The 14855-nt window shown below is 41.3% G+C and overlaps 1 protein-coding gene across 10 annotated transcripts in view; it reads right to left on the minus strand.

Moving 5' to 3' along the window:
* Positions 1-14855, minus strand: part of pacsin3 (protein kinase C and casein kinase substrate in neurons 3) — a 58473-nt gene that overhangs the window by 28839 nt on the left and 14779 nt on the right. For 9 of the 10 annotated variants that reach the window (XM_037793391.1, XM_037793402.1, XM_037793373.1 and 6 more), the window contains 3 exons: positions 3011-3111; positions 1447-1603; positions 46-281 (listed from right to left, as the gene is read on the minus strand). In XM_037793391.1, coding sequence (XP_037649319.1) covers positions 46-281; positions 1447-1603; positions 3011-3111 — 494 coding nt within the window. Of the gene's footprint in view, positions 1-45; positions 282-1446; positions 1604-3010; positions 3112-4948; positions 5106-14855 lie in introns of those variants that run through there. The other variant, XM_037793420.1, reaches the window with a different exon arrangement.

The following is a 14855-nucleotide window of genomic DNA, read 5'->3' on the forward strand; positions in this document are numbered from 1 at the left end:
TATGAATCCAGCTCCACTAACATGCTACCAACTCTCAGCCCTCACCTCTTTTAGTTTGCGGACCCAGGGTTTCTGGGCTTTGCGGAAGCCGTCATCTGCATCCTTGGTCTCCCTGAAGCCTCCCATCATCTGCTTGTGGAAGGCGTCCTTCTGCCAGTCGCGCACCTTCTCGCTGTCCTCGCCCGCTAACCGCTCCCGCAGCTCCAGATGCAGCTCACTGAGCCGATCGGCCGCCTGCATAAAGGCGTGCCACGCTTTCTCCAGCGTACCATACTGAGGACCTAAGGGACAAGTGTGGGGAGAGGAGACACACACTCTTACCATCTTATCTAGCTTGAAACAAAACAAGAAAAAAGAAAAGAGAGAGCAACCAATAGTCCTTGTTGGTTGGGTTGTTGTCAATTCTTGGGCCACGGTCAAGACCATGGACTAACACACTAAATGAGTTTGATTTTGGGGAAGATCCAGAATTGAGTTTTTACAGGCAATGCTTTAAAATACACTTCCTGTAAATCAATTTAGCTTAAACAAGGTAAATAAGGGATGTTTACACAAGTTCAACATTTTGGTAAAAGTAGAGCCTTTTGCCATATTTCAAGTTACACTAACACTAAACTGTTTGTTTGATCCAACACAACAGATATACTTCTGTTAAGTGCTGTCTATCTACAGGACAAATCAAATGTTGCAAAAATTCAAGTCTTTCCTTAAAAGATATTTGTGGAGCTCCATAAAAATGTTTCTCGTGTTAAAATGGGGATCAATTCATAGATTAGTTGCTGCAAAACCTGAAGCTTTGCAGTTTGACTGTGAAGAATTGGACGTAGTCATCGTGATGTCACTCCTTAGTTTGTGAAGCCTCGAGTTTGGCATTTTGCTGTCGCCATCTTGGTTTTTTGCAACCAGAAGTGACAGGAGAGGGTGGAGCTAAGTACAACCGAACGCAGAATACAACATTTTTAGACACCTAAAATCTTACATTTAACTTTCATGAACTGAAAACACAGTGTGAAAGGGTTAAAGTTCTACGACGAAAACACAGACAACCCCCAGACAACGCCGTGGTAGCGACCTGTCAATCACAAGGTAGCCCCGCCCTAAAGCATCCCCTGCTTTATGGTCTATCTGACTCTAAATGGGACCATCATTTACTAAATGAACATCATGCTGTATTGAAGAAGACTTGAAACTAGAGATTGAGACCATAAACTCATGTTTACAATGTTTACTGAGGTAATAAATCAAGAGAGAAGTAGGCTCATTTTCTTCTATACGGCCAGACTTCTTTTTGCAACCAGAGGAGTCGCCCCCTGCTGGCTGTTGGAAAGAATGCAGGTTCACTCACTTTTCAGAACCAGAGTTTGCCAAAGGTAAAATATTAAACAGTTTTTGGTGTCATTTTTCATTTTCTGCTGCAGACCATATGACTGTTGTTGTTAAATTCACCTTTCTCCACGACGCCCCTCCATCTCTTGGCCCAGTCGCTCAGCTGCAGAGCGTAACTCTTCTCTATCTTGGCCCTCTCCTGGAAGCAGCTGACCATCTCATTACACAGCCGGTGACCATCATCTATCCGCTTTACCGTCCTTTTGTAGTTTCCCGGCTGCAGAGGAACACACACAGATACAGTAAAACACACACACACACACAATGAGTGAGGAAACAGAAATAAGACTGAACTAGTGCATTGAAATCCTTTTCTACTATTATATTAGTTGGTCTGTCAGTTCAGGAAGACGGAACCTGCAAAATCAAAAATAAATGAATAAAAGAATAAATGACTTGATGAATAAAAAAGTAAATATGTCATTAAATGTTGCAAAAATAATATTAAAATAAATGTAGGATTAATTAATGCATAAAATGTAACATAAATTGATATTTCTGTTTTAATTTGCCTCTTTATTTATTTATCTTTGTATTCATTCCTTAATTTATTTACTCTTCTGTTTAATTTTCCCTTTCAATATTTATTTTTATAATTTTTTTATTTTTGCATCATTTCTTATTTATTTATTTTTGCATTCATTCATTGTGTGTATTTATGCATTTATTTATTTATGTCTGCAAAAGTTTCCCTTTACATTTCACCCCTTATTTATTTCCCCAAACTTATTTATTTCTGTATTCTTTTCTTTATGCATTTCTGTCTCATTATGCAAATGAGGGGGCTGTCACTCAACGTATGTCATCATTTGTGTTTTGATTTTGGCAGGTTCCGTCCTCCATACAATACATGTTACTGAAATGCTAATATTAATGTAGCAAAATGTTAACACAGCAGGATGTTGAGTAGACTAGTGATGATGTACAAAGACTAAAATAGAGACTAAATGAAAAGAGTGAAAGAGGTCAGACAGAGCAGAGAGTGAGTGAGTGGAGGGTTGAAGGTATGTTGTTTTTCCAGATGGAGGGCTGTGAAGCCGGCAGTCAGTCAGCAGGGCCTCATTATGTGTCTGTGTCTCTATCTAAACACCACCTCCGGCTGCTCCTCTCAGCTGCTCCCACAGCCTCATTCTCTATGGTTTACCACTTACCATTAGGAAATATATTTAAGGTTTTATTGGCAAACACTGTGTCTGGTCTGGTTTAATAATTCAAGTACAGAGATTGTAATGTCTGCTGTTTGTTAAGTAAGTAAGTGATTTTGTAATGCTGTGGCTCAGTAGATAGAGTGGGACATCCGCTAATTACAGGGTCCGTGGTTCATTTTCCTCAGCTCCTCCTGCCCACATGTTTAAGGGTCCTTGGGCAAGATACAAAACCTCAAATTGCTCCCATCACGTTAGCAGATTAGCACCATGGTAGCGTGTGAATGAGCTTTGGATAAAACTGCAGCCGATCATGTGTGAGCAAACACTACTAGTCCAGTGCATAATTTAATGATTCATCTTTCCTCTTGAGTTTTCTCTTTATGTCAGAAATATGTATGTATTTGTGTGTGTGTGTGTGTGTGTGTGTGTGTGTGTGCGTGCGTGCGTGCGTGCGTGCGTGCGTGTTCCCACTGTACCTCCCAGAAGCTGTCAGAGCTCCCCAGGTCGCTGAGGTCTCCATTGGAAGACATTTTGGGGTCGGCCTTACAGCACGGAATGATGGCGGCTACAGAAAAGACTGCAGAGAGAAAGAAAATACCATTTAATACATACAGCTAGTTTCAGGTTTCACAAGACAAGCAATCTGCCCAGTTAACATAAATAAGAAAAGTGAAACAATAGAATCTAATGCACACAAAGCTTTAAAAAACTCAGGTAGTATTGAAACTAAAGAAGTGAACCCTTTTTGTCAACTGCTGTTTCCAACATCTATAATGAACTTTAAGTGCTCAAAAAAATGGAAATGTATTTAAAATCTACAATTCCATGACAAGTAGGGCAAACTCCATCTGCTGATGAAGATCATGTGATGGCAATGAAAGCTCCAGAGCAAATAAATGGACCTTGAGGTGAGATCGTTTAGTTGACAAAGCTCCTCCAGAGCCACAGTGTTGCCAACGCATTTCCAATGAAAGTAGCTAGCACTAGCTTCGAAAGTTGCCAGATGACGGCATACGCTAATTTGCATATTGGTGATATCATTGCGCATAATTGCCATACCGCTTAGTGGTTTCGGTGCACTGCGCAAGAGGAGGGGGAGAGACCCCGTGCTGTTGGCAGAACAGCCGTAGACTGTGATTACTACAATATGATATAATATACAGTATTTCTCGCCTTTTTTACCTGATGTGGAGAAGTCGCTAAATTTGTTGCTAGTCGCTTTTTAGAAATAAAGTCGCTAAGAGGATCTGAAAAGTCGCTTAATCTAGTGACAAAATCGCCAAGTAGGCAACACTGACCACAGGACATAGGTCAGGACTGTTTTGTAACCATTACTTTATGTGTAGTCCACCTTTAAAAAATGAAAACAGTACTAGAAAGTAGTATATAGTAATAGTAATAGATATCAAACAACAAAAATAACTAAATCTAAATATAGTTAATGTGAAATAAAGGTATAATCAAATATAAATACATGAATAGTATGTCGAGGGCTCAGGGGGCTTTAATGATTTCCCTAAAAGACATCTGTCCTCTGTTTCGGGCATTAAACCGTGACCTTCCAGCCTCACTGCTCCGCTGTGCCCAGCTCTACACTTTCACTTTCTGGCAAACTGCAGCTCCTCGTCCTTCGACACAGAAAGCTACAGAGTTTTCCCCGCCCACTGCCTACAGGGCCGTTCTCTCCACGTCGCTGCCCAATTTTTCCTTCTACACACAACTGGACCGTGTGTGTCCGACAAACACTGATGCCCCGTCACACACACACATCCGCTCTGTTACTGAGGCAGGAATGTGTGTCAGCCAGTCCTGTTCGTCCACAATGAATCTCATTCATTCATCAGAGAGAAGACGCACAAACATTTGTACAGAATCATCTCTGATATTAACTCACACTGCAAAAGGAGGAACAAGATATACACCTGTACTTTACCTTAAAGGTACATGCTGGTTCAAGCATCTTAAATCCAGCATTGTCTACATATATGTTTACTTGCTAACAGTCTTATTCTTCCCTGTCTTTGTTGGTGCATTACTGCACATCTTGGCCACCTGTAGATCAGTGGAATAGTGTGAAACCATTGGCAAGAAGAATGTGTATGTGCACAGAAACCTAACCTAACCCTGTCCGATGGTTTGTTTCACAGAACCACCTGAGAAGCCGTCATTGGAAACTGTTTGGAAAAGGGCAGGCACTTTCAAAAAAATACTTGGCAGGTGATTGGATGAACCATCTGTCAATCAAACTAACGAAAGCAAAACTACCTGAAGGTAAAAACATCAGCATACACAGTACAGTCCTTTGCTCGTCTTTCAATGAAGAAACACTCTCCAGTTTTGACCTAACTCCTTCTATTGCAGCGTCTATGTTAACCTCTTTAGGAGCCGCCATTGTTGTTGGGTCTCACACACACCTAAGCCACGCCTGTAGCTGCAGTAGCTCCTCAGAGGACGCTGATGGGTCCGTTGTCTGCGAGCCAGGCACAAAAGTATTACTTGGAGCCTGACAAGATGGATTTTCGTGTGACATTTGATCACACAATTCTTGCATGACATCGCGAGAATCCAGCTGCCGTGCAAGGTTAAAGAAAAGGGGCCGTGGTCATTAAACCAAAACACATACAGTAGATATAATACACATTTCTCCCTTTTGGGTACTGATTTTCAGTTGCACTTGTCGCATTCCAACATGACCTGAGGGGACTTCTTCAGCTCTGCAGTGAATCTGCCGATGAACCCCGTCAAAAGTTCACTGTGACCCGACTTCTCTATACATCAACTTCCTCCATGCGGTCCTCCCATTGGACAAAACCCTGTTTCAAGGCCAGACAACTTCCTGATGCAGACACAACAAACTGCGGAGGAAAAAATGCCACTACTCCAGTCCTGTGAGTCAGTGATCCTCTGTTTGCAATGATACATCAGTGGAGTGCTCTTTTAAGCATGCTGCATGTTCACCTCTTCCACTGCATGAGTCCTATCAGCACAATCAAATAATGTCATACTCTGTTGCTGTGAGTTCCTATCTTTAGCACAAATACAGTTTTTAGTCATTGACTGACTGTTGATAATGATTGACAATACTTTGCCGTGCTTTCTGGAAGGTCGTTCATGAAACTAAAATCTTCCTGCAGATATTCTTAAATTCGGGGAGGCTCTTAATGTGAAACAGATGGAGGAAATGTCGGGTTTAAAATTAACATGAACAACTCACAGTAAGTGAAAGCAGATTAGACTTCTCACTAAAATATGATACCTTTCGAATTTAGAAATAAAGACCCGTCTCTAATAAGAGCTTGTTGTCAAAATAAAGGCCCGACTCTCCTGAAAGGTGAAGTAAATAAAAGCATATATATTGGCATATATGAAAGAAATAATTGCAGTACATTAACTTTTTATGGGGTAGATTTTAATGAATTTTACACTTGAATTTATCTTTGATGACAAAACTTTACCGTCAATGTTGTAGATTTAAACTCTACTGCAGAACAGAATCTAAGTTATTAATGTCGATGTTATGTTTGTTAACCAGTAATGTAACATACCAGTGCTGTATACAGTATTTCCAGTTAGAACCTATTAAGAGACAAAACAAATGTTTATTTGTATCTAGAAGTCAAAATCTCTCCAGACAGCTAAACTACCTTATATACTATATGAGTGTAGTTTAAATGGTTAAAAACATACTAAAAGCTGTTTCTCACCAGTGCGATGTGAAAATGCAGTGCAGGAATGTGAAAATCTGCATGCAAATTTTCCGCATTGACAGCTATGCACACCGGGTCCGGTGCGAATTATCCGCGTTGCTGTGCTCCATTTTTGGAATGACTTTCCACTAAATAGTGCCGTGTTCCCTCCACACAACACAAAACAGACAGAGAATGTCTAAGGGATGAGCGTTAACTACACAATAAATAAATGTGATGCTAACACTAACGTTAGCGTTAGCCCCGTTCCGTGACATATCATATGTATCAGTAACATTAGCAAGTGCATATCAGCTACATTACCATCTTCATCATGTCCCAGCTGCTGGGTGATCTCAAGCCATATATTGTCCTTTATTTGGTTGTTGAGGTAGTAGTGTTTTGTTGTACACTATTGGGTGTTGAGAAGGGAACCGCTGATTGTTATTCCGAAACACCAATAGTCCGAAAAATGTCCCATAGGACAGAAAAAAAACATATATCTGACAGTCCGTTACCCCAAAAACAAACACCCATTGTTCCAAGGCCCCGAAGAAGCTCATGTTATACAGAATGACGGCGATCAAAAGATTTCATTGGTCAAACATATATTTCCACAGGCGGAAATCCGCTGAAATTGAGGTCCGTCCAAATATTTTTTCCCCTCGCAAATGTTCGACAGGGGTGTCCACGCATTCATAAGAACCCACAAAATCTGTTTTTATAAATTTCCGTGCTATTTTTTCGGACGTAGATCCGTGCTCGGTGTGAAATGGCTTTTAGTGTGCCTTTAAGAAGTGTTATTAGAAAGGTGTCAAACACAGAGAAGACTATACCTGTGTTAGAACTTACTCTGTACAACACTTTGCTATACAACAACAACAACAACAACAAGGCTTGACTTGACAAGACTGGGAAAAGATCCTGGTTATTTTCCTCCTCCCTGTTTCACAATGTCCTCTCTCACTGTAAATGACTAGTTGACTTCCAAAATAACAGCAGCGGATTTAGATGTGCACTGGGAGCAGGCTGCTGCTAAATTAGATGCAGTGTACAACAGTATCCTTGGTGAGCTCTGCAGGGAACAATGTGGGAATCTAAATAAACACTACAGTTAGCCCAGACTTGCACTTACTTGTGCTACATTGCTGTCATCAGGCTGAGCCTTGAATAAAAGAGATCAGGTTTAATATGCATCTGTAGGTGTGTCCGTGTGTGTGTGTGTTGTGTCTGAGGAGACAAGTGACGTTCAAGATTAACCAAACGCTGACGTTCAACAACACAACATCACACCTCTCAGATGCTGCAACTAATCCCCTTCAGACAGCTGAGCTCTAATTTTCTCTCCACACTGTAGAGACTGTAGCAGCACCACAGGTGGAGGCAACAGGAGGATGACAGTGTGTGTGTGTGTGTGTGTGTGTGTGTGTGTGTGTGATGAATGGCAAGTATGCTAGCAGCAGCGGTATCTGCCACCAGCGTGCTGGAACATGAGTGAGTATGAGAAAACTGACTTTGCCATGGATTGCTAATTAATGCTCCTACAGTATGTCCTACACAACACGAGTGTGTGTGTGTGTGTGTGTGTGTGTGTGTGTGTGTGTGTGCGCGTGTGTGTGTGTGTGTGTTTGTGGTTGCGGCTCATTGAAAACAAAAAGGTTTGGCTGCTTGCACTTGTATTATCTTTATACCAGCTGGAGGTGTGCAGACACTGACCAAATAAACTAGAGACAATCTTGCAATGGGATCACACCAGCCGCGACCAGGGTTGGAAATTAGCACCAGCCAAATGCTGGTAAAATGATGCAAGTGGCTGCTAGATTTGCTTCCCTTACCAGCCAAAAACACAATAGTAATCTATCGAGTGGCTGGTAGATTTTAGAATCCACCAGCCACAGTGGCAGGTGGACAAAAAAGTTAATTTCCAACACTGGCCGCGATGCAATATTGGGCCAGTGGCGGTAAGTGCGGGGGCCAGTGGCCCCTTCCCCGCTTCCTATCCCCTTAATTCCTGCACCCTTGCTCAGACCACACCCATCTTCGACTTGGCCCTTATTTTGATCTCAACTACACACCTTTAGAGTCTCATGACTGCATCTTGCATGGTTGGGACACCATTGCAGTGACAAAAGGAAGTCACAGACGGACAGACATACAGTATAAACACCAGGTAAAGTAACGGCGTCTGTGGTACTTCCTGCTACAGTAGGTGTCTCTAGGACCACATGTTTCTATGATGACTCACACACAGACTAACAAAGTCAAAACAATACCAGCCACACGCTGTTGCGCCTGGATTTTTTTTTTATAAAAGTCAACAGAGAGCTACCGTTCATCACAAAGTGCTTCATGTAACGTGTTCCCTTCATAGAAAACAGGCACTCAACAACAGTTTCATCACAAACTACTGTCATGGTCAAACAGCACTGTATCACAAGTGCCGGGGCCTGATTCTCAAAACCTACAGTATTTAAGACAAAAACTATGAGAGCATTTTGAAGCACGTTGTGATACTAACCAATCACAGCCGGTTAGTAATAGCAGTGTAAGGATCCATCGATCCGGACTGATGTATCGATTCAATGATCAACAACCCAATATCATTGATGCAAAGTGAAAACATCGATACATATCATCATCTTTAAGATACGCCTTTATTTTGAAATTCCTATGGCACGTCTATTTCACCATTTCTTTCCAAACGCACCTCATCCCTAAACATTCAGACAGTGCTAGCGGGCAAGCTGACGAGAGAGAGAGAGAGAGAGAGAGAGAGAGAGAGAGAGTGTGATGGTGAGTAGCTGTAACGTTACAGCTGTGAACGTAGCAGTGCGTGTAAGTTACAGTTTATTTGTCGGTGAATAAATGCTACGGCTACTCAAGAGCCAAGCCAAGTTCCTGCGTGTTGCTCGCTGCCTGCTTGTTAAAGGGAAGGGGGGTTAGCCCCGAAGTTAGCCACAACTTCAGCTCAAGCTCATTTAAGGTGGGCTGTTAAGGTGGACCAGCTATTTTCATTTATTGACAAGCCGCTTACCAGCATTGACAACAACCAACTACAGGAGGTCTGTTTTTATTCTTTTTATTAAAAAAATAGATTGTTTTTCATTCAAATGTCTGGAAGAGTCCCGTAATAAAATTGTCAAATCATATTTTAGCTGCTTTTTGTGAGCTGATGTAAACATAACTGATTGTGTTAAATGGGCATTGATACAGTCTCATATCGATCACAGGCCCCTGAATTAAATCAAATTGAAATCGTATCATGGCAGACTTTGTGATATCAGCAAATATCAAATAATAATCAATATAATATTGTATATATGGTATGATGAGACAGGTGATTTACACTCCTAGTTAGTAAACATATTTACAGTTACTAAGTCTATACATAATGGATACATCTTGTAGAAAAACTGAATTAACAATACTATTACATAATCCCAATTCAGTATATTGTTATTAATTCCTTTAGTTCCTCCATAGTGCTCTTAGCGGGGTCAAAGACCGCTGGCTTGGCAAGTTTCAACTGACCATCTGTTCATGGTGAAAGTGCTGTTTGGTTTGTGTGGAGAGTCAATGAGACAACCATCAGTTTTCCTGTGTGTGTGTTCTTTGAGGATGTTTACATTCCTCGATCACTGATCATGAACTTGGGTTCAATCCCCTTAGTTTGACCACACACTCTAAAACACACACCACCCAGGACCTCAGACCAAACTGGAGGTCAGGGACCTGCTGGAGCAATAGACCGCTCCAGCAGGCTCATTAAGAGACATAAGAGCCAATGTGACGATCTAAATTAATAACACATTCATATACACTTAGTTTATGATAGCAAAAATACAATGCACAAATTGTCAAATACTTAATGACCAAGTAATCTAACACTGCTGTTCCTTAATCGAGCTGTAAAACTCACCTATGCAACATCTTGATGCATGTTAAACATGATTCACTTATACTTGCTCGCCATTTTAGAGGTGAAATGCAGGTTTGGCAGGAAGTAGTGAGGATTGAGATGTTCAGTTAAAAGGAAAAGTTTGGCATTTTGGGAAATACACTTTTTTGCTTTCTTGCCAAGAGTTAGACGAGAAGATTGATACACTATATTTCACTCATGATACTACTACCACCAGCAGCTAGCTAACTTAGCTTAGTATAAAGACTGGAAACAACAATCTTTGCTCTATCCAAAGTTAACAAAATCCACCTACCAGCACCTCTAAAGCTCATTATTACACGGCTTTGTTGAATACTCGATTCTGATTGGTCAATCACGGCGTTCTACGGTCTGTTATTTCTTTATAGCAGACCGTTGCTATGTATAACAGGCCGTTGCTATGTACAACAGGCCGTTGATATGTATAACATAGCACCCCACGTTGCTATGGGTGCAGCTCTGATGTCGGATTATGGCGGACCATTTTTGTATCAAGTGATTGATTTCTTCAGTAAGTTGCTGTGTAATAAGCGGGATAATGTACAGCTAGCAGGTCATTGTTGTGAAAGAATCCCTTTCCGTGCGATGCAAGACCCCTCCCCGATCATCGCCCTGTCTGGGTTTCTTTCACAGCAATGACCCGCTAGCTTTACATTATCCCTTACATAATTCACTTTTAAATATTTATCTATTCTTTTGTGCTAATTCTGTCTTTGTGCTGCTGTAACACTTGAATTTCCACTCTAGGGATCAATAAAAGCTAAGATAAGCCTTTTATTAATGAGTTAAATAGTGAGCTGTAGACGTACTGGAAGGCCAATATTACTTTTGGACAGAGTCAGGCTAGCTGTTTCCCCCCGTTTCCAGTCTTTATGCTAAACTGAGCTAACCGGCTGCTGGTATTCATTCATATTCATGGATTCATATGTACCACAGACTTGAGAGTGATATTTACATTCCTTGGCACATTTCTGAACAAAACTAGCACAGATCTTTCATTCTAATTCAGATGTTGTACATAATTTATATTACTTTCCATTGTAATTTACTTCTATGCATTTAACAGTTTAATTCAGATATATTGTACACATTTTTATTGCATGTTTTTTTTATTTTCATAGTAATTTTCTTGTATTCTATGTTTTCTTGATTTTTGCACTTTTATTTTTAATTTAATTCTTAACTTATTATGTTTATGTTATGCACCAATACATCAAAGCAAATTCCTTGTATGTGAAAACCTACTTGACAATAAACTGGATTCTGATATCGATTCTCTCAAATAACTCTCAGAAAGAAAGCGAATAAGGGTATTTCCCAAAATGTTAAACTTTTCTTTTAAGCATCTGTACTCCAGGTTTTCCACCCAGGTTTAAAGTTTCTCTCCTCGAGACCTATACATACTGTACTGTTTAGATTATAGAAGAAAATAACTGTCACTTTAAATATTACAACCAATGATGGGGCTTCTCTGATCTGAAGAAAATACTCAGGAATCATTAAAAACCTCTCATGTGTCATTTGTTTCATAACTATTTCAAATGTGTCTTCCATCACAGTTCTGTTTTTGTCTCAAGAATGTTTGTGTCAATATGGCCCCTGGTTTAATTTACATTTAGTCCATTAACCATCTGAAAGCATCCAAAAGCTTGGTTGGTTGGTCCTTGATCCAAAACTGGGTAGCAGACTGTCAGGCCTGACCAACAGAGAACAGGAGAGCTGTTGAAAGAGGACAGAAGTGATGGAACGAACGCTGAAAGACGAGAGGAATGAGAGAGCAAAGCTTGAGACGGATAAGTGACGAGACGAGGGAAGTGCATGAAAACACAAACTCAGTTCAGGATGAGCAAAGTGTTGCTCGCCACCTCTGTGTGGAAAAGAAATGTGAAATAGAGCCGTAAGTTTACAAGTTAAAGAGACACAGCGGGGAAATGAGAAAGAGGAGGAGGAGGTCCGATAGCACTGAAATACACAAGCATCTTCTCATGTGGTTTCTGTAACACAGCAACAGCTTAAAAGGACATGTGGAACTGGTTTATCGATCTCAAATAAATTAAATAATGTGCACAAAATACAGATGCAGCCACATAAATATTCAGATATCAAATGATATTAACAGCAGAAGTCTACACCTCTACTTCTCTTTGTGCTTGTGAGCTGACCAGGTGTCTCCCCAAAAAGACTTTAACACCGTCATTTCATGTTGTAGGCCTCTTTTTAAAGACATACTCTACTTTTCAGTTTCAAACATTTACACCAAATTCACACCAGAGCAGTGGCAGAGCAGCGAGAGCGGCGATGCTTTTCAATGTCTATGAAAAGCTGTGGCGGCTGCTTCCGAGCTCAGCGAGCTGCGATTGTTCGATTCTGCAGCGAATTGCGGCCAAACTAAAGTTGGGAAAAGCTTAACTTTTAATAGTGAAGTGCAGCCAGAGAATACCCGCAGCCAATCAGTAAACAGAACCTGTGACTCCTGTGACATGGTGACCTATCTCACAAAGAATTTCTTCCCACCTGAAACACATGAACACGCCTCCCGGCCGCAAACATTTTTTAATTATTGCGTCGAGCCACACTTTGCCACTGCCTGGTGTGAATTTGGCGTTGCTCTGATCGCTGCTCACATCTCCAATTTGTTTTCTCTCACTGATGCTTGTTTACCCCGGTTGGGAAAAAAACGGAGCCAATCAGAGCTTTGAAGGCAGGGTTGAAAACATAAAGACAACAGCACCAGAAAAATGTGGACAGAAGTGCTACAAAAATGGCAGCAAGCAGCTGTCCAATTTGACTAATAAAACTTCTAAATCTGTCTTTATTTCTTTGATCGACATGAAAAAAGTTAAGTGATCCAAGCAACCGCTACCACAGCTTCCATGTCAGCTAACAAGGCAAACTGAAATTTTGACCTGATGGTGGCACTAGATGAAAAGTCAGGTGATCTCACAAAGCTTGACTGGAAGTAGCACTTTTAGCTGTTTATTGGCAAAACAAGGATTGTTTGGAACATACTGAACATACAGTTCAACATTGGAGAAGTAGATTATGCTGCCGGAGTGATTTGAGAAGTTTATACTGAAATTTGGATGCAATTTTTTTCACCTTGACTCTGTGTGTCTTTTCAGTGCAGTATTTCTTTAAGTGTGGTTTATCATCTATGTTTTTTTGCATCAGGGTTCTACTTGCAAAAAAAACGTAAAAACAGTTGAAGTTAAAGGGACTATTTGTAACTTTCAGAAATGCTTGTTAACAGCGACACCTGTGGCTGTTAAGTCAACTAAAGTCAGCGTCGGGCTCGTGCTTTGGTCGCTCTACATAGTCATGAACGAGCATCGCTCAAAACAGTGAGGCGACACACGTCAGCTAAAAGCACAATATCACTCTATATTTCAGCTGCTTGGCAGTAATGTTAGCTGACCAGACCAAGGTCTCTCCATGAATCAATGCTGATCCTAGTGTTGGCTTTTCCTGCTTCAGCGCAGGCTGAGGCAGCGGGGCTCCGCAGCGAGTAACTTGTCGTCTCCGCCCGCAGCCGGAGTGAGCAGGGAGACACCGGCAGACACCTCGCTCCAAAAGCCCCTAAATCTAGAGAGAAAGTCGCCAAGTCGGCAACACTGACAGTCCTTCACTTCAGGCCTCCCTCCGAAGACACTCCCCTAAAATGATCATTACCAACGTAAACAACAAACATGGCTATTGTTAGTACTCACCTCTGTCAAGCTAGCAGCTTGTGGAAGACTCCGGTGACGCGCAATGAGTGCACGGGCAGAGTGTGCGAAGGCGACCAGGTAGCCCGTCCAATCATGACTTGAGGGCTGAATGAAATGATTGGATAGGCTAACAGTAGTCCTGCGACAGGCAAAGATACCAGGTTTCTTTTTTTTTTTGTCAGAGCAGTTGATTTATTGATTGCTGTCAGGATGTAATGAGAATTTCAACAAAAATGTTTCTAAAATACATTACCCACCCTAGCTTTATGACAAATCAGTAGTACAGCTGCAGATCTATAGTCCAAACTACCACAGCAAACACCACTATTTCTGTTCCCAAAACAATACCACTGGCTGGGTTCTCCTGTCACTTAAATGGCAACAAACAAGGGAAAAAAACACAAACTGATTTCCATTAAGCACAGTATGATTTACTTCACTATTTATGTCTTAGTTTCATTATTTGTTCTCAGTTCAGAAGCACAAAGAGGATCAGAGACATGAAATCTTGCCAATAAATACACAATTCTGAGATATCTGCATCTATTACAGGCCTGCTAAAGAGTTGAGTAACGGCATAAGAGAGAGAGAGAGAGAGAGAGAGAGAGAGAGAGAGAGAGAGAGAGAGAGAGAGAGAGAGAGAGAGAGAGAGAGAGTGTGAGAGAGAGAGAGAGAGAGAGAGAGAGAGAGAGAGAGAGAGAGAGAGAGAGAGAGAGAGAGAGAAAATGGCAAGACAGAAGGAGGATTCTGGTTGTTGGTTTATAGAGAAATGGGTCAGGCCATGTGAAGAGGAGGAGGAGGGGAGAGACCAGCTGAGGGAGGGATGAGGAGGAGGCAGGTCCAGACCTCATAAGCTCCACTGGAAAAACTCATTAATCTGATTAATGTACACCAACAGTTTCCCTGCAGCCAGGCTGAGTCTATATGCTTCTACGTATCGAGCATGTGGACGCCTGTACGAGTATTAATCTATAAGCTCCTCTGCTAC

Source organism: Sebastes umbrosus, chromosome 2 (assembly GCF_015220745.1).
Source record: "Sebastes umbrosus isolate fSebUmb1 chromosome 2, fSebUmb1.pri, whole genome shotgun sequence".
In the NCBI taxonomy this organism is placed as follows: Eukaryota; Metazoa; Chordata; class Actinopteri; order Perciformes; family Sebastidae; genus Sebastes; species Sebastes umbrosus.